The sequence below is a fragment of the Molothrus aeneus genome, chromosome 27, assembly GCF_037042795.1.
Source record: "Molothrus aeneus isolate 106 chromosome 27, BPBGC_Maene_1.0, whole genome shotgun sequence".
In the NCBI taxonomy this organism is placed as follows: domain Eukaryota; kingdom Metazoa; phylum Chordata; class Aves; order Passeriformes; family Icteridae; genus Molothrus; species Molothrus aeneus.
The window spans coordinates 5,991,621-6,008,615 of NC_089672.1; the positions used below are offsets into that span (position 1 = coordinate 5,991,621).

The 16,995-nt window shown below is 61.6% G+C and overlaps 2 protein-coding genes across 2 annotated transcripts; both read left to right on the forward strand.

Annotated features, from left to right (window-relative positions):
- The first annotated feature begins 1,450 nt into the window (after positions 1–1,450).
- On the forward strand, positions 1,451–6,572 carry USHBP1 (USH1 protein network component harmonin binding protein 1). The gene is made up of 15 exons (XM_066566380.1): positions 1,451–1,692; positions 1,871–2,088; positions 2,190–2,254; positions 2,342–2,469; positions 2,541–2,750; positions 2,851–3,015; positions 3,183–3,259; positions 3,376–3,516; positions 3,924–4,003; positions 4,351–4,516; positions 4,599–4,830; positions 4,996–5,220; positions 5,299–5,390; positions 5,616–5,738; positions 6,235–6,572. The coding sequence occupies exons 1-15, from the start codon at positions 1,684–1,686 to the stop codon at positions 6,395–6,397; spliced, it is 2,094 nt and encodes a 697-aa protein (XP_066422477.1). The 5' UTR covers positions 1,451–1,683; the 3' UTR covers positions 6,398–6,572.
- Positions 6,573–9,406: 2,834 nt separating this feature from the next.
- NR2F6 (nuclear receptor subfamily 2 group F member 6) lies at positions 9,407–16,792 on the forward strand. Its single transcript, XM_066566163.1, has 4 exons — positions 9,407–10,343; positions 13,269–13,363; positions 14,043–14,579; positions 15,118–16,792. The coding sequence occupies exons 1-4, from the start codon at positions 10,072–10,074 to the stop codon at positions 15,390–15,392; spliced, it is 1,179 nt and encodes a 392-aa protein (XP_066422260.1). The 5' UTR covers positions 9,407–10,071; the 3' UTR covers positions 15,393–16,792.
- The last annotated feature ends 203 nt before the right edge of the window (positions 16,793–16,995 follow it).

The window sequence follows — 16,995 nt, forward strand, 5'->3', positions numbered from 1 at the left end:
GGGGATGACCCCCGGGCCCCGAACGCCTCCTCACGGCCCCGTCCCCTCACACACCCCCTTCCCCACCTCCCTCCCGTTCGTGTTCGCCCGCCAGAGCCCCCGCGCTCACCGCTCAGGTCCGGCCCCGTTCCGCCGGAAGTGGTGTCGCGCGGAGGCTGCTGGGAGTTGTAGTCCCCCTGGACCCCCGGCAAAACCCCCGACCGCCGCCCCCCGCCCCACAAATGCCGTTCTAAACCGTGCTGCGCCTCTGCCGCACCCCAAACATCGTGTGAACCCCCCCGAACGGCTTCCTGCACCCCAAATATCCCCGTGCTCCGCCCTCTGTACCCCAAATGCTCGTGTTTTACCCTAAATATCCATGTGCACCCCCAAAACTGCTTCCCGCACCCCAAATGTCCACGTGCACCCCCCAAACATCCGCCTGCACCTCAAATATCGATGTCCGCACTCCATATACCCACCTGCACCCCAAATATCCACGCGTACCCTAAATCCCCGTGTACCCCCCCAGAACCGCCTCCCACACCCCAAATCCCCCTGCTCCACACCCCTCCCTCCCTCCCCGCACCCCAAATACCCTCCCAGCACCCCAAAACCAGCACCCTCCTACTTCTCACAGCACCCCAAAGCTCTTACAGCACCCCCAAATTCTCCTGCACACCCCAAAAGCGTTTTGGGGTCCCCGTCCCTTTGCAGGGGGTGCTCGGTGGGGTGAGGGTGGCACCTGCCTGGCACCGGGGAGGGCACGGCCACACGGGGGGCTGGGGCATTTGGGGGGAGGTTGGGGTTTTGGGGGGGTTTTTGAGGGGGTTTTGAGGGGGGCGAGCACCCCAAAAGGCCCCGTGGTGCCCCCCAGGCGGGGCAGCTGAACGGTTAAAGGAAGAGGAAATCCCGGCAGGAACACGGCCGGGGCCGGAGGCGCTGCCCGAGCTACCGGAGGTGCCGCGGGACGGGAGGGGACCGGGAGAGAACGGGAGGAACCAGGACGGAACAGGGGGAACCGGGACAGAATGGGAACCAGGGGGACCAGGACAGAACGAGAATGTGGGGGGAACCGGGGGGCACCGGGAGAGAATGGGAACGGGGACAGAATGGGGGGAACAGGGAGACACCGGGAACTGGGACAGAACAAGAACCAGGGGGACCGGGACAGAACGGGAATGTGGGGAAACCGGGACAGAATGAGAACTGGGACAGAACAGGACCTGGGACAGAACGGGGGGAACCTGGGGGGACCAGGAGAGAATGAGGGGAACTGGTACGGAACGGGGACGTGGGGGAACTGGGACAGAATGGGGGGAACCGGGAGAGAACTGCAGCTGGGGGGGACTGGGACAGAACGGGGGGAACTGGGATGGAACAGGGACAGAACGGGGATGTGAGGGGAACCGGGAGAGAACGGGAACCTGGGGGGAATGGGGATAGAACAGGGAATAGGGAGACAACGGGAACTTGGGGGGAACCGGGGGAGAACGGGAACTTTGGGGAACTGGGAGAGAACGGGAACCTCGGGATAGAGCGGGGCCTGCTGGGACCCTGGGGGGAAACTGGGACTTACTGGGAGGCTGGGTGTGGAGCCAGGACATCCCGGAGCCCCCGTGTGGAACCGGGACGTGTTGGGACCCTCAGAGTGGAACCGGGACCTGCTGGGAGCCACGGGCAGGACGATCCCGGACCGCGGGCATGGAGGAGGTGAGCGGGCACTGTCCGTGCTGGGCACAGCGCGGGGCTGACCCCAAACGGGGCTGACCCCACCCGGTCCCGGGGCTCCTCGTGCCGCGCTCCGCGGTGGAATTCCCACTCCGGGCACCGGGATGGGGCCGGTGGCCCAGCGGGCCGGGCTGGTGGCCACAGCTCATCCCTGTGCCAGGAGAACCCGGTAGGTGCCACCCGCTCTGCCCCCCGGGCTGAACGGGGCACGGGCACCCCCACGGGCACCCCGGCCCGGCCCCCGCGCCAGGAGGAGGAGGAGAAAGCGGAGGAAGAGGATGAGGAGGATGACGAGGACGTGGGCAGTGACACCGAGGACATCCCGCTGCTGGCAGGGGCGGCCCCGCGACAGCAGCGGCGACAGCAGCGCCCCGCCAGGTACCGGCACCGGGAGAGTCACCCGCGGGAACACCGGGAACGAGGGGACACCGGGAACGAGGGGACACCGAGACCTCACCGTGCCCTTCCTCGCCCCGCAGGGCGGATGAGGACGGCTGGGAGGCCACCGCCACTGTCCCCACTGTCGCCGCTGTCAGCCCGGACGGTGAGCGCCGCCCCCCGTGCCACCACAGGTGCCACCGCCGCGCTGTCCCTGCCCTGACGGCGGCCGTGTCGCTGTCGCTGTCCCCAGTGCGCAGTCCGGATCTCTTCGAGCGCCTGCAGCACGCCGTGAGCTCCCTGGAGCGCGCCGCCTTCTCCCGCCGCCGGCAGCCCCCGGCGTGGCCGCCGCCCGCCCCGGCCTGGCACCGGGCGCTCCAGGTGAGCCTCGCCACGCCCGCGGTGCCTGCGGCGGCACGGCGGGCACGGACTGACCGGCCTGGCACGCGCAGAGCCTGCAGGAACTGAGCCGGACACCGGGCTGGGCGCGCCGCTGCTGGCCGGAGGCGGCGGCGGGACCGGGGCCACCGGCGGAGGTGGGGGCGGCGGCGGCAAGGAACGCGAGCCTGCGGGCAGCCCTGGGCCAGCGGGATGAGGAGCTGGGCCAGGCCACGGCCGCGCTGCGGGCGCTGCGGGGCGAGCGGGAGCGCCTGCAGGGCAAGGTGGGTGCGGGACAGCGGGTGCCACCCTCGGGGTGTCCCGGGTGCCACCGTCGGGGTGTCACCAAAGCGGTGCCGGTGCTGAGTCCCGTGTCCGGTTCAGGTGCGGGATCTGCGGGAGGCTCTGGCCAGGCTGGAGGAGCCGGGAGGGTCAGGCAGTGACACCCCCGGGACCGGTCACACCCTGGTGACTGGTGACACCTCTGGGACTGGCGACACCCCCGGGGTCGGTGACACCCCCGGGCCCAGCAGCCCCCCGGGGCACCGGGTGAGTGCGGGGCTGGAGCACGGGGTGTTCCTGCCCTGGCACGGGGCTCTGGGGTCCCCTCCGCGCGATGTCACCTGGGGTGGTGGCGGTGCTCAGTCCCACGGGGTGCCGGCCCCCGGGATGACCCCCCCGGGCCGCTCCCCTCCATGTCGCCCCCTCCCCTGCAGCCCCGCGCCCCGCTGTCCCCCCAGCCCTCGGCGGGGCCCGGCCGGGAACAGGAGGAGCGGCTGCAGCAGCTGCAGGGGTGAGTCCCCCCCGAACCCCGAGTCCTCCCCAAATCCCGAGTCTCCCCCGAGCCCCGAGTCCCCCGAACACCCCTGGGGACACTGAGGCACGGCCCCGGTGCCCTCGGGCCCGCAGGGTGCTGGCGCGGCTGCAGGAGGCGAACCGGGAGCTGCTGGCAGCGCTGGGCGAGTGCAAGGGCGAGGCGGAGCGGCTGAGCATGGAGCTGGGCAGGCGGGAGGCGCACTGCAGCGGGCTGCGGCTGGCGCTGAGCTGCAGGTGGGACAGGAGACACGGGATGGGGACACAGGATGGGGACACGGGACAGGGGACAGGGATGGGGACAGCCCCACTGAGCTGCAGCGGGCTGCGGCTGGCGCTGAGCTGCAGGTGGGACAGGGGACACGGGAGGGGGGACACAGGATGGGGACAGAGACAGGGATGGGGACACGGGATGGGGAAAGTTCCCTGAGACTCTCGGGACGGGGACCTGAATAGGGATAGGCATGGGATGGGATGGGATGGGATGGGATGGGGACAGGGATCAGGATCGGGACTAGGATCAGAATCAGGATGGGGACTCGGGTGGGGATAGGGACAAGGATGAGGAATGGGGACAGGGACTGGGCTGGGGACAGGGATGGGACAGGGTTGGGGACAGTCCCCCTGAGCCCCTTGTCCCCCAGCGAGCGCTGTGGGGGTGCCTACGCCGCCCTCCTGGACCTGGTGCGGGCGAAGGTGGCACCGGAGGGTGGCACCCATGGGGGTGAGTGACAGCGGGGGGACACAGGGGGCTGGGGGAGACTGAGGGAAACTGGGGGCTTATGAGGGGGGATGCTGGTGTGCTGGGGAGAATACTGGGAAGATACTGGGAAGTTATCTGGGAGGATACTGGGGGGATACTGGGAATACTGGGGGGATACTGGGGAGCAGTCAGGGAGGATGCCAAAGGGATGTGTAAGGTCCACGTGGGGGTACTGGGGCATGCACGAGGGATACTGGGAGGTACTGGAAGGACTTCGGGGGGATGCAGGGAGCTTGTGGGGCATCCCAATGCCCCCCACACCCCTTGCGGGCACCCCTGGGCAGCGGCACTGCCCGCACCGTGCCCAGGAACCGCGGCGGAACCGAGCCCGGGTCACGAACCGGGACCTGGCCCCGCCACACCGGAACAGAGCCCGGACCGCGCGCCCGGCCCCGGCCCCGCCACACCGGAGCCCCCGGGCCCAGCGGAGCCGGAGAGCCGTGAGGACCCCGCGGACAGCCCCGGGGCTCACAGGTACCGGGGGGCGCGGGGGTCCCGGCGCTGAGCCCCCCCCCCCGGGTGGCCCGTGCCCACCGCCGCCGTGCCCGCCCCGCAGCCCCCGGGGGATGGAGGAGGAGGGAGCGCTGCGGGAGCTCATCCGGCGGCTCCGCGCCGAGCAGGCGGCGGTGAAGGGGTCCCTGCTGGACGCCGCCGAGCTCTCGGAGCCCCCGCGGCAGCGCGACCTCCGGGGCCGGGCGGAGCGGGCGCTGCGGGAAGCGCGGGCGCTGCTGCCCGGCTGGAGGCGGCCGGAGAAGGAGGAACTGCTGCAGGAGCTGGCGGTGCTCAAGGTGGGTTGGGATCCCTCCCTAGATCCCTTCATGGATCCTTCCCTGGGACCCTCCCCGGATTTCTCCATCGATCCCTCCTTGAATCCTTTCCTGGATCCCTCCCCGGCTCCCTCCCCGGTCCCCCGCTGTCTCCCCGGCCGTGCCTCAGTTTCCCCGCGGTGCCAGGAGGCGCTGGCGGAGCTGCGGACGCGGCTGCAGCTGGCTCAGAAGGAGAAGCGAGCCCTGGAGCTGCTGCTGGCCGCGCACGGGCCCCGCGAGGCCGCGCTGCGCCTCCTGCTGCGGGAACGGGAGCGGGAACAGCACCGGGAACGGGACCGGGACGGGCGGGACGGAGCCTCCGGCAGCTCCGGCAGCAGCTCCGGCAGCAGCTCCGGCAGCAGCTCCGAGGAGGTAGGGATGGATCCCGTGGGGCTGTTCCTGGGATTTGGGGGATGCCGAGGGATGGGAGACAGCCGGAAATCTCTGCAGGAGGCGCGGATGGGGCGGGGGGCGGCGATGGCCCCGGGGAACCCCCCGGACCCCGAGAGAACGAGGGAGGAGCTGCTCCGGATCCGGGCCAGGTGAGGGATGGGAGCTGTGGGGGATTGGGAAATGTGTGGGGTTGGGAATTCTGTGGGGTCAGCAACTGTGTGGCATCAGGAACTGTGTGGGATCGGGAAATGTGTGGGGTTGGGAATTCTGTGGGGTCAGCAACTGTGTGGCATTGTGTGGAGTTGGGAATGGTGCTGTGCGGGCTGGTGGGGCGGGCTCGGGGTGGCCCTGGTGACACTGCCGCGTGTCCCCAGGACGGAGCAGCTGCGTGGCCGTGCCCGGGAGCTGGCGCTGGCCCTGGAGCAGGGCAGCGCTGCCAGCCGTGCCCAGCAGGGGCACAGTGCCACCGTCACCCTGGAGCTTCTCCAGGCGCACAGGTGAGCACGGGCCGGGTCCCTTGGGTGTCCCTGGGTCCCTTCGGTTCCCTCAGTCCCCCTGACTCCCTGGAAGCCCTGACTCCCCTCATCCCCCTGGCTCCCTAAATCCCTGGCTCCCCCAATTCACTAAATCCCTAAATCCCAAAATTCACGGCTCCTCCTCATGCTCCCAGCTCTTCCAACTCCCTGACTCCCTAAATCCCCAAATCCCGGGCTCCCCTGGATCCCCGGGCTCCCCTGGATCTCCCAGCTCCCCCGACTCCTTAAGTCCCCAAATCCCCATCTCCCCCGATTCCCTGATTCCCTAAATCCCAAAACCTCCGGCTCCCCTGGATCCCCTGGCTCCCCCAACTCCCTGACTCCCTAAATCCCAAAATCCCCCGACGCCCCAAACCCTCCGAGCTCCTCCCATTCCTCGGCTCCCTAAATCCCCAAACCCCCCAAACCCCCTGCTCCCCCTGGGTGCCCCCAATCCCCTGACGCCCGGTGCCCGCAGCTCGCTGGCCCTGGCGTACCGCGGGGCGCGGCGCAAGCAGGCGGAGCAGCTGCGGCGGCTGCAGGCGCGGGCGGCGGCGCTGCGGGGCCAGCACGGCCGCAGGGAGCGAGCCCTGGCCCGGACACTGCGGGAGCTGGAGCGAGGAGGCGAGACCTGCATCTAAAGAGCCCCGGAAATCCCTGGGGAAACTCGGAAATTCATGGGGAGCCCCGGAAACCCCTGGGGAAATTCGGAAATCTATGGGAAAACTCAGAAATCCCTGGGGAAACTTGGAAAATCATGGGGAAACTCGGAAATCTTTGGGGAAATTTGGAAATCTATGGGGAAATCTGAAAATCTGTCTGGTGTCCGTGTCCAGTGTCCATGTCCGTGTCCAGGGGCCTGGCTGACCCCGGGGTCGGAGGTCAGGGCTTGGCCCCTTTTGAGATTCAAATTCGCTTTGTGCGGGGTCAGGGCCCTGTGACAGGCGGGGCCACCTCGGGGCTGGGGACAGCAGGGGACACAGCGGGTGGCACCGGACACGGCAGGTGGCACCAGGATATGGCAGGTGGCACCTGGCGCTGGCACCTCCCCCCGCCACGTCCCCCATAGCCCCTGGCCACCGCGAGTCCCTGGCTGGTGCCTCAGTTTCCCCCTGGAAAGGTGGAGAAATCAGGGCAGCCCCGGGGATTGTCCGGAGGTGTCACCATCACCGCTCCTTGGGGTGACACTGGGGACGTGGGGGGGTGGCAATGTGGGGACAGTGAGGCTTGAATGCCCAGAGTGGCTGAAAATCAGGGATTTGACCCCAAAATGCTCCATTTCACTCATGGGACATCGGGGGGACGGACGGACAGAGGGATGGGGTGGAACCAGTCCAATCTCGATCCAATCCCAGTCCAATCCTGATCCGATCCCAGTCCAATCCCAGCCCAATCCAAATCCAATCCCAAATCCAGACTGGGGATCCCCAGGTGATTTCACCCACTGAAAAAAATCCAGGATGATTTTTAGGATCTTTCTCTGACCCCCCACCAAGGCTGGGTTTGTCCATTAGGAAGGATCTGGGATGATTTTGGGGATCTTTTCCTGCTTTTCCACCATCCCCAACCCCATCCCCATCCTCCACACCCCACCAGAGACCCAAACCATCCCGAAGCCTCTGGAGCTGCTGCTGACCCCAAAAAGGAGCCCAGAAAAACATCGGCGCCTTCCCGGGGCCCTTTTGTGGGGCGGGAGCAGCAGAGCAGAGCAAGGAGGAGGAGGAGGAGGGGTGGGAATGGGAATTCTTCGGGAATTTGGGAATTCAGGAACTGGAATTCCTCCGGAGATCAAACGTCAAAACAAACCCAGATCCCATTTCCACCTTTGTTCCTGGATTGTTATTTTGGGGGTTTTTGGGGGGTTTGGGTTGGTTTTTTTCCAGGGAGTCCAAGGCCACAAATCCCAACCTGGCATGGGTGAAGGGTGGGGGTGACCCCACTGGGCCCGGATTGGGATCCCCCAAAACCCAGCCCCATTCCCAGCTGGGGTTCCCAGGGCTTGTCCCATGATCAGGGGAACTGGGATCCCCTAAATCCAGGGAACTGGGGCACCCCACTCTTGGGGACATTGTGGGGACAGGGGGACTCTGTGGATTGGGATCCCTCAAAAGCCAGTCCTGTTCCCAGCTGGATTTTCCAGGGATTGTCCCATGATTTGGGGAATTGGGTTCCTTTCAGAGCACCCTAAATCCAGAGAATTATGGCACCCCACTCTTGGGGACATTGTGGGGACAGGGGATTGGGATCTCCCAAAGCTGACCCCATTCCCAGCTGGATTTTCCAGGGGTTATCCCATGATTTGTTTGGCTTTAGGATCAAACCCCTAAATTCAGGGAATTCAGGGTTTAATTCCATTTATGGCCATCTCTGCTGCACCCCAGTTCCAGGTTTAGCTTCACTTTTCCCTAAACCCCGAGCCAGAACCCAGATCAGGAACTCCAAGGTCGGTCCCAGCCTGGCACCTTGGGGACACTGCGGCGTTTTTGGGGTCACTTTGGGGACTTTGCCCCATAAGTGCCCGGGGCAGGGCGGGGTGCCGGGGTCAGGCACCTTTTCCTGCTGGGATTATCCCGATTATCCCGGGTTAATGATTCCCAGGAATCCCAGCACCCACCGGGAGACGGGTCCGACTGGATCGACCGCATTGCAGCCGCATTTATGGGGCCGCAGGACCTTTGGGGCCGCAGGGACTTTATGGGGCTGCAGGGACCTTTTGGGACCATGGAGGTTTATGGGGCCACAGGATTTTGTCCTGGTGCAATATGGGGCTCCCAGTAAAACACCAGCTTGATACTGGGATCCCAGCTAGATCCTGGAATCCCAGTTCCAGTGCCAGGCTCCCAGTTTGACCCAGAATCCCAGTGATCTCAGGGTGATCCTGGAATCCTAGTGATCCCATTTTGATACCAGATTCCCAGTTCTGTGCTGGGATCCCGGTGCCACGTGGGGCTCCTGTCCCAGTGCCAGGTTCCTGGCACACTGTGGGGCTCCCAGTTTGATCCAGGAACCCCCGGGCTGTGCCAGGCCCCCGCCTGGACCCCGGGATCCCAGTTTGATTTGGGATCCCAGTGCCAGGCTCCTAGTCTGATCCCGGTTTCCCAATATGATCCCAGTTCCTCAGTCCCATCCCTTTTTCTCAGTTTGATCCTGGTTTCCCAGTCTGATCCTGGTTTCCTGGCCCCATCCCGGTTTCCCAGTTTGATCCCGGTTTCCCAGCCCCATTCCAGTTTCCCGGTCCCATCCCGGTTTCCCAGCGCTCCCGGTGCCGGCCGAGCCCCGGGCGTGCCCGAACCGCCGCGGGGGCCCGGGAAGGGCCCCGGCCGCCGCCTCCGGTGCCGAACCGCGCTATCCATCCCCGCTCCCCTCGCTCCCTCCGGCCCCGCTGGTCCCGGTGGCCCCGCTGGTCCCGGTGGCCGTTCCCGACCCGCGGAGCGCGGGGGGCGTGGAGCGGCCCCGGTGCGGCGGCGGCGGCGGGGCCGGGACCGGGGCAGGACCCGGGAGCGGAAGGGGAGGAGGCCGGGGAGGAGCATCCAGGGCGGCCACCGCGGCAGCGGCTGAACTTTGCTCTTTCACGGGAGGCGGGGAGAGCCCCGGGGCTCGGCGGAGCCGGTCCCGCCGCACCCGCAGCCGCACCGGCACCGGGCTGCGAGCGGCGGCGGGGCCCGGAGAGCGGCGAGGGCGAACCGGGGCAGCGCCGCCTCCTTCCTCCTCCTCCTCCTCCTCTTCTCCTCCTCCTCCTTCCAGCCGGTGCCGCGGAGCGCAGGAGCCACCGGGGGCGGGAGCGGCCCCGCATGCGGCCGGTGCCCGCGGGGGGATGCGCCGCGCCCCGGCCCCGCCGCCGCCGCAAACTTTCCGCGGGGCCGTGAACCGGCAGGAGGAGGAGGAGGAGGAGGAGAGCGACAAATCCCTGAGGGGGCGACCCCAAAAAAAAACCTGAAAAAGAAAAACTACCCCAAAAAGCGGAGCTTTTCCCAGCCGGCGGTTCCTCGGTAAAACTTACCGAACTCGGCGCGGGGAAGCACCGGGAGGGGAAGAACCGGGAGGAGAAGAACCGGGAGCAGAACCGGGAGGGGAAGAACAGGGAGCAGAACCAGCACCGGGAGGGGAAGAACCGGGAGAAGAACCGTGAGAAGAACCGTGAGGAGAAGAACCGGGGGAAGAACCAAGAGCAGAACCAGCACCGGGAGGGGAAGCACCGGGAGCAGAAGCAGCACCGGGCAGAGAAGAACCGGGAGCAGAAGCAGCACCGGGAGGAGCAGCAGCACCGGCAGGCTCCGCTCGATGCGGCGCTGAGCCCCCGCGGCCCCGCGGAGCCATGGCCATGGTGGCCGGCGCTTGGGGCGAGCCGAACGGTGGCGGAGCCGGTGGCACCGGGGGCGGCGGCGGCGGCGGAGCGGAGGAGGCGGCGTCCCCCGGCGGCGGCGGCAGCGACGCGGAGCACGGCGAGGAGGAGCGGCCCGGGGCCGGCGCGGACTGCGTGGTGTGCGGGGACAAATCCAGCGGGAAGCACTACGGCGTGTTCACCTGCGAGGGCTGCAAGAGCTTCTTCAAGCGCAGCATCCGCAGGAACCTCAGCTACACCTGCAGGTGACAGCGGGGGGACAGCGGGGGATCCCGGTTGGGGATGAGTTGGGGTCTCGGTGTGGTGGTGCTGGGGGTGTCCCAGTACAAACCAGTGGCCCTCAGTACAGCACGAGGGTCTCCCAGTACAAACCACTGGGTTCCAGTAGAACACGCGGGTCTCCCAGTACAGCGCGAGAGTCTCCCAGTACAAACCAGTGGCTCCCAGTGCAAATGAGGGGTCTCCAGTGCAGCTCGAAACGGCGCTCCCAGTTCAGCCCAGGGGCTCCCGGTTCAGCTGAGGTTTCCCCCCAGCCCATCCCAGTATCCCCCAGTCCATCCCAGTATCCCCCAGCCCCGGCTGTCCCCATTCCCGGCATTCCAGGTCCATCTCCCGGCATTCCCAGTCCATGTCGGTCCATTCCCGGTCCATTCCGGTCCATCCCGGTGTTCCCGCGGTGCCCGTGAATCACCCCGGGCACGGCCGGGATCCAACGGGAGCCGCGGGAATGCCGGGAGCACCGGGAACACCGGGGTGGACCGGGATGGACCGGGAACACCGGCATCCAGCAGGAGCAGGATCCTCTGGAATACCGGGGGCAGCGATCCACCGGGATACCGGGACCGGGGAGCCTCTGGAATTCCGGGATAATGGGAGCAGGGAGCCTCTGGAATTCCAGGATACGGGGAGCAGGGAGTCCCTGGAATTCCAGGATAATGGGAGCGGGGATCCTCTGGAATTCCAGGATACCGGGATCTCTGAGGAATCCAGGATGGGATCTCCAGGAATTTCCAGAGTTTGGAACGAGGGAGTTCCCAATCCCAGGCTGCTCCTGGAGGGCAGAATTCCCAAATTTCTAAGGGTCCCCATTCCCTCATCCCGGCTCAGGGACGGCTCTGGAATTTGTGGGAGGAGGGAAAAGGATTGGAAATCATCCAGGAGCCATTGGATCCAATCTCGGCAGGAATAGGCTCCAGATCCTAAAAAATCCCGGATTTTGGGAAAAGTTCCCCTGAAATTATCCCAGATTTTTTTTTTCCAGTTGATAAAACCACCAGGATAATTCCTTGGAATTTTGGGAAAAGCTCCTAAAATTTTAATGGATTTTTTTCCCAGTGGATAAAACCACCAGGATAATTCCCACTATGCCTGTGGAATTTTGGGAAAAGCTCCCAGAATTATCCCGGATTATTGCCAATGAGCAAAATCACTCGGATGATCCCACCACAGCCTTGGAATTTTGGGAAAAGCTCCCCAAAACTCATCCCAGATTTCTCCCAGTCCCAACAGGAATTCCCTCAATCCGTCCGCAGCTGCAGGAGTGGCACAGGCCAGAATTCCCAGCTGGAAAACCTTTCCAAAAAATCCTCCTGGATTTTTCCCAGTGGATAAAACCACCTGGGTAATTCCTTGGAATTTTGGGAAAAGCTCCCTAAATTATCCTGGATTTTTTTCCCAATGGATAAAACCACCTGATTAATTCCTTGGAATTTCGGGAAAAGCTCCGCAATTTCCTCCTGGATTTTTCCCAAGAGCTGAACCCTCCCCCAGCATCGGGAAAACCTTTCCCAAAAATCCCCTCTGGAGTTTTCCAATGGGATAGGAGGCAGCGAGCTGGGAAATTTGGGAAGCTCCGAAAGGCCCGGGCTGTGCTAATGACTTAATTAGGGCGGGTAATTAGCGGGAGAGATAATTAAAGGCATTTTGAATATGCAAATGAGCTCGGGGCCGCTTTGGATTCCCAGAACAAAAGCGGGAACCTGGAGCTTTGTTCCTCTGGAAAAGCCAAAAATTCCCAAGTCACTTCCTGGCTTTTGAAATTAAAAAAAAAAAAAGGGGGGGGGAAAACCTTTGGATTTTTCCTTTTTGGATTCCGGCCTGTGCCGCCCCTGGAGCTGGGGAGGGATTGAGGGAATTCCTGCTGGGATTGGGAGAAATCTGGCAAGAGTTTTGGGGAGCTTTTCCCAAAATTCCAAGGAATTACCCAGGTGGTTTTATCCATTGGGAAAAAATCTGACATAATTTTTGGGATCTTTTCCCAAAATTCCAAGGAATTATCCATTGGGGAAAAAATAATCCAGGATAATTTTGGGATCTTTTCCTGCTGCTCCCAGACCTTGGTGGCTCCCCTGGATGTTTTCATCACTGGAAAAAAATATTCCGGGATAATTCCCATTTTTTTCCCAGTTCTTCGAGCCTTTCCCGATCGTTTTCTGGGAATTCAGGCCTGGATGAAGACATCAGGGCCGCTCCTGATCCTGCTTTTCATCGGGATCACGTTCCCGGCCGCGCCGGGGATGTTGAAGATGAATTAATTCCGTGTTGGGATTCCGGAAGGTTCTGTGGCGGGATTCCCGCGGCTCCAGCCCTGGAATTCATCCCAAATTCTCTTTTCCCGCCCCGATTCTGGCTAGGAAGGGATTTCCTGCTCTGGGATCAGCTTGGGAATGGGATCTGGGGGGTTGGATGGGAGATTCCATGTGGGAGTGGGAGCCAGGAGCCCTTTTCCAGGGATTTTGGGAATTTGAGGAATTTTGGGATGAATCCATCCTTTTGCAGGCTCTGAGGAATTTGGGGAATTCTCTCCCTTTATCCCAGAATCCTGTGGGATTTGGGGTCAGCACTGCCTGAGAGATTTCAGGCCCAACCCCACAGGAAATTCCTGGAATTCTTTGGAATTCCTGGAGCTGCATCCATGGGCTCACCAACAATTAAATCCCAAAACCGTTTCCAGACGTGGCAGGGATCAGGATGAAAATCAGTGGGATTTTTTGGGATCAGGATGAAAATCCAATGGGATTTTTTGGGATCACCATGAAAAAAACCCCATCAGCAACGACCATCTCAATAAAATCCCATAAAAATTGGGGAATGGGCTCTGGGATTCCTGGGATGGATTTGGGGGGGCTGAAATTCCTGGGAATTCTGGCTGATCCCAATGATTCCCGCAGGTCCAACCGGGACTGCCAGATTGACCAACACCACCGGAACCAGTGCCAGTACTGCCGCCTCAAGAAGTGCTTCCGAGTGGGCATGAGGAAGGAAGGTAGGGAAAAAATTCCCAAGGAATCCCAGGAATTCTGGGAATCCCCAGGTTTTGGGGGAAAAAACCCTAATTATTTCCTATTTTTTGTGGATTTTTTTTTGATTTTTGGGGGATCTGTGTGAGGTCAGGATGAAAATCCAGTGGGATTTTTTAGGATCAGGATGAAAATCCAGAAGGTTTCTTTGGTATTGGGATGAAGATCCAGTAGGACCTGATTGGGGTCAGGATGAAGATCCAGTAGGATCCGTGTGGGATCAGGATAAAAATCTGGTGGGATTTTTTGGGATCGGAATGAAAATCCAGTAAGATCCATGTAGGATCAGGACGAAGATCCAGAAGGATCCGTGTGAGATTGGGATGAAAATTCGATGGGATGTTTTTGGATTGGGATGAAAACCCCATAGGATCCATGTAGGATCAGGACGAAGATCCAGTAGGATCTGTGTGGGATCAGGATGAAAATCTGATGGGATTTTTTGGGATCGGGATGAAAATCCGGTGGGATCATTTGGGTTTACCATGCAAACCCAGTAGGATCCATGTAGGATCAGAATGAAGATCCATGTAGGATCCATGTGTGGTTGGGATAAAAATGTGGTGGGATTTTTTGGATTGGGATGAAAATCTAATGGGATTTTTTTTGCTCACCATGAAAACCCCAACCTTCCTCCCCCTCCAGCTGTGCAGCGGGGCCGAATCCCCCCCAGCCACTCCAGCAGCAGCCCCAACCCCCTCCCAGCCGGCGACTTCTTCAACGGGCAGCCGGTGTCGGAGCTGATCTCACAGCTGCTGCGCGCCGAGCCCTACCCGGCGGCGCGCTACGGCTCGCAGTATGCGCAGCAGCAGCAGCCGCCGGGCAGCGTCATGGGCATCGACAACATCTGCGAGCTGGCCGCCCGCCTGCTCTTCAGCACGGTGGAGTGGGCGCGAAACATCCCCTTCTTCCCCGAGCTGCCCGTGTCCGACCAGGTGGCCCTGCTGCGGCTGAGCTGGAGCGAGCTGTTCGTGCTGAACGCGGCGCAGTCGGCGCTGCCGCTGCACATGGCGCCGCTGCTGGCAGCCGCCGGCTTCCACGCCTCGCCCATGTCGGCAGAGAGGGTGGTGGCCTTCATGGATCAGATCCGGGTCTTCCAGGAGCAGGTGGAAAAGCTCAACCGGCTGCAGGTGGACTCGGCTGAGTACAGCTGCCTCAAGGCCATCGCGCTCTTCACGCCCGGTGAGGGGCTGGGGGCAGGTGGGAGGGACTGGGGTTTTCCTGAGGGTTTTTGGGGTTGGGGATGGGTAGGGAGAGGTTGTTCTGAGCATTTTTCTGAGGGTTTGGGGGTTCTGGGAGTGAGTAAGGAGAGGTTTTCCTGTGTTTTTCCAAGAGTTGGTGGTTGGATCTGTCTGAATTTGGGAATGAACAGGGGAAGGTTTTTGTGGGTTTATCTGAGGGTTTGGGGACTTGAGATTTTGAAAGATTCCTAATGGATTTGAGGATATTCTCAATGGATTTGGGGATATTCCCTATAAATTTCAGGATATTTCTTTAAATTTTGGGATATTCCAAATGGATTTTGGGATATTGGGGATTTTGGGGTATTTCCAATAGATTTTGAGAGATTCCCAATGGATTTTGGGAGATTGGATCTGAGGATATTCCCAATAGATTCGGGGATATTCCCAATGGATTTTGGGGATACTGGATTTGGGGACATTCCCAATGGATCCCATGCCACCCCCCACACATCCAACCCCTCTCCATTCCCTCGCAGATGCCTGCGGGCTGTCGGACCCGGCGCACGTGGAGACGCTGCAGGAGAAGGCGCAGGTGGCGCTGACCGAGTATGAGCGCTCGCAGTTCCCGTCGCAGCCGCAGCGCTTTGGGCGGCTCCTGCTGCGGCTGCCCGCGCTGCGCGCCGTGCCCGCCGCCCTCATCTCACAGCTCTTCTTCATGCGCCTGGTGGGCAAGACGCCCATCGAGACCCTGATCCGCGACATGCTGCTGTCCGGCAGCACCTTCAACTGGCCCTACGGCGCCGGGCAGTAGGGACGGATGGACGCATGGACACGCAGACGGACGGCAGGATGGATGGATGGACGCATGGACAGATGGGCAGTGGGACGGATGGATGGACAGTGGGACGGATGGACAGTGGGACAAGTTGGACAGATGGACAGATGGACAGCAGGATGGGCCGGAGAACAAGATGGACCAAAATGGGATGGGCCAGATAATGGAACAGGCTGGACAGTGAGATGGGCTGGACAATGGGATGGGATGGACAACAGGACAGGCCGGATAATAGGGATGGGCCAGACAATGCGATGGGCCAGACAATGGGATGGGCTGGACAGTGTGATGGACGGACAACGGGACAGGCTGGACAACGGGACAGGCTGGACAATGGGATGGGCTGGAAAATGGGATGGGCTGGAAAATGGGATGGGCCAGACAACGGGATGGGCCAGATAATAGGGACAGGCTGGACAGTGGGATGGGCCAGACAATGGGCCGGACAGACAGCAGGATGGGCCAGACAGTGGAATGGGCCAGAGAACAGGACGGACACTCCCCAGGAAGGGAATTGGGATTCTCCACAATGCCGGCGGCTCCTGGCCCTGCCGGAATGGGGGTGCACCCTCGCGGGTTGTGCCTGCAGAGTTGTGGGGTTGGCCCCAAAGGTTTTGGGGTCCTGGCATTGTCACAGGCATTTGTGGGGTTCCAGCATTGTCCCAAAAAGTTTTGGGGTATTGAGGTTGTCCCCAAAAGAGATCCCAGTGTTGTCCCAAAACGTTTTGGGGTCCCGGCATTCTCACCAGAAGTTTTGGGGTCGTGGAGTTTTCACCAAAGGTTTTGGGGTCCTGGTGTTGTCTCCAGAAGAGGTCCCAATGTCATCCTCAAATTGTCCCCAAAAGTTTTGGGGTCCTGGAATTGTCCCCAAAAGTTTTGGGGTCCTGGAAGTCCCAATGTTGTCCTCAAATTGTCCCTGAATGTTTTGGAGTCCTGGCATTGTCCCCAAAGGCTTTGGGGTCCTGGTGTTCTCCCCAAAGACTTTGGGGTCCTGGTGTTGTCCAAAATGGTTTTGGGGTCCTGGCATTGTCCCCAAAAGTTTTGGGGTCCTGGTGTTGTCACCAAAGGTTTTGGGGTCCTGAGGTTGTCCCCATAAGTTTTGGGGTCCCGGTGTTGTCTCCAAAAGAGCTCCTAGTGTTGTCCCAAATAGTTCTGGGGCCCTGGCCTTGTCCCCAGGGTCTTCCCAAAGATGGAGGGGACACACAAGGAACACAGACCCCCCCGAGACTGTCCTCCCCGGCTGGCACCAGGATGAGCCAGGATTTCAGACTTCAGGATTTGGGATTTTGGGATTCTGGGACCATACCTGGCCGATGGAATCCTCACTCCGCCATATAAACTCATTAATTAATGCCAATTAAAGATGTTTCCTACAACTCCGGCGGTCTGGAATGAGCCAAGATTTGGGATTTTGGGATTTGGGATTTCAGGATTGTGGGATTTTGGGATTTCAGGATTTTGGGATTTGGAATTTCAGGATTTTGGGATTCCAGGACCATTCACCGATTGGAATCCTCACTCCACCATATAAACCCGTTAACTAACGCCAATTAAAGACATTTCCTACAATCCCAGGGTC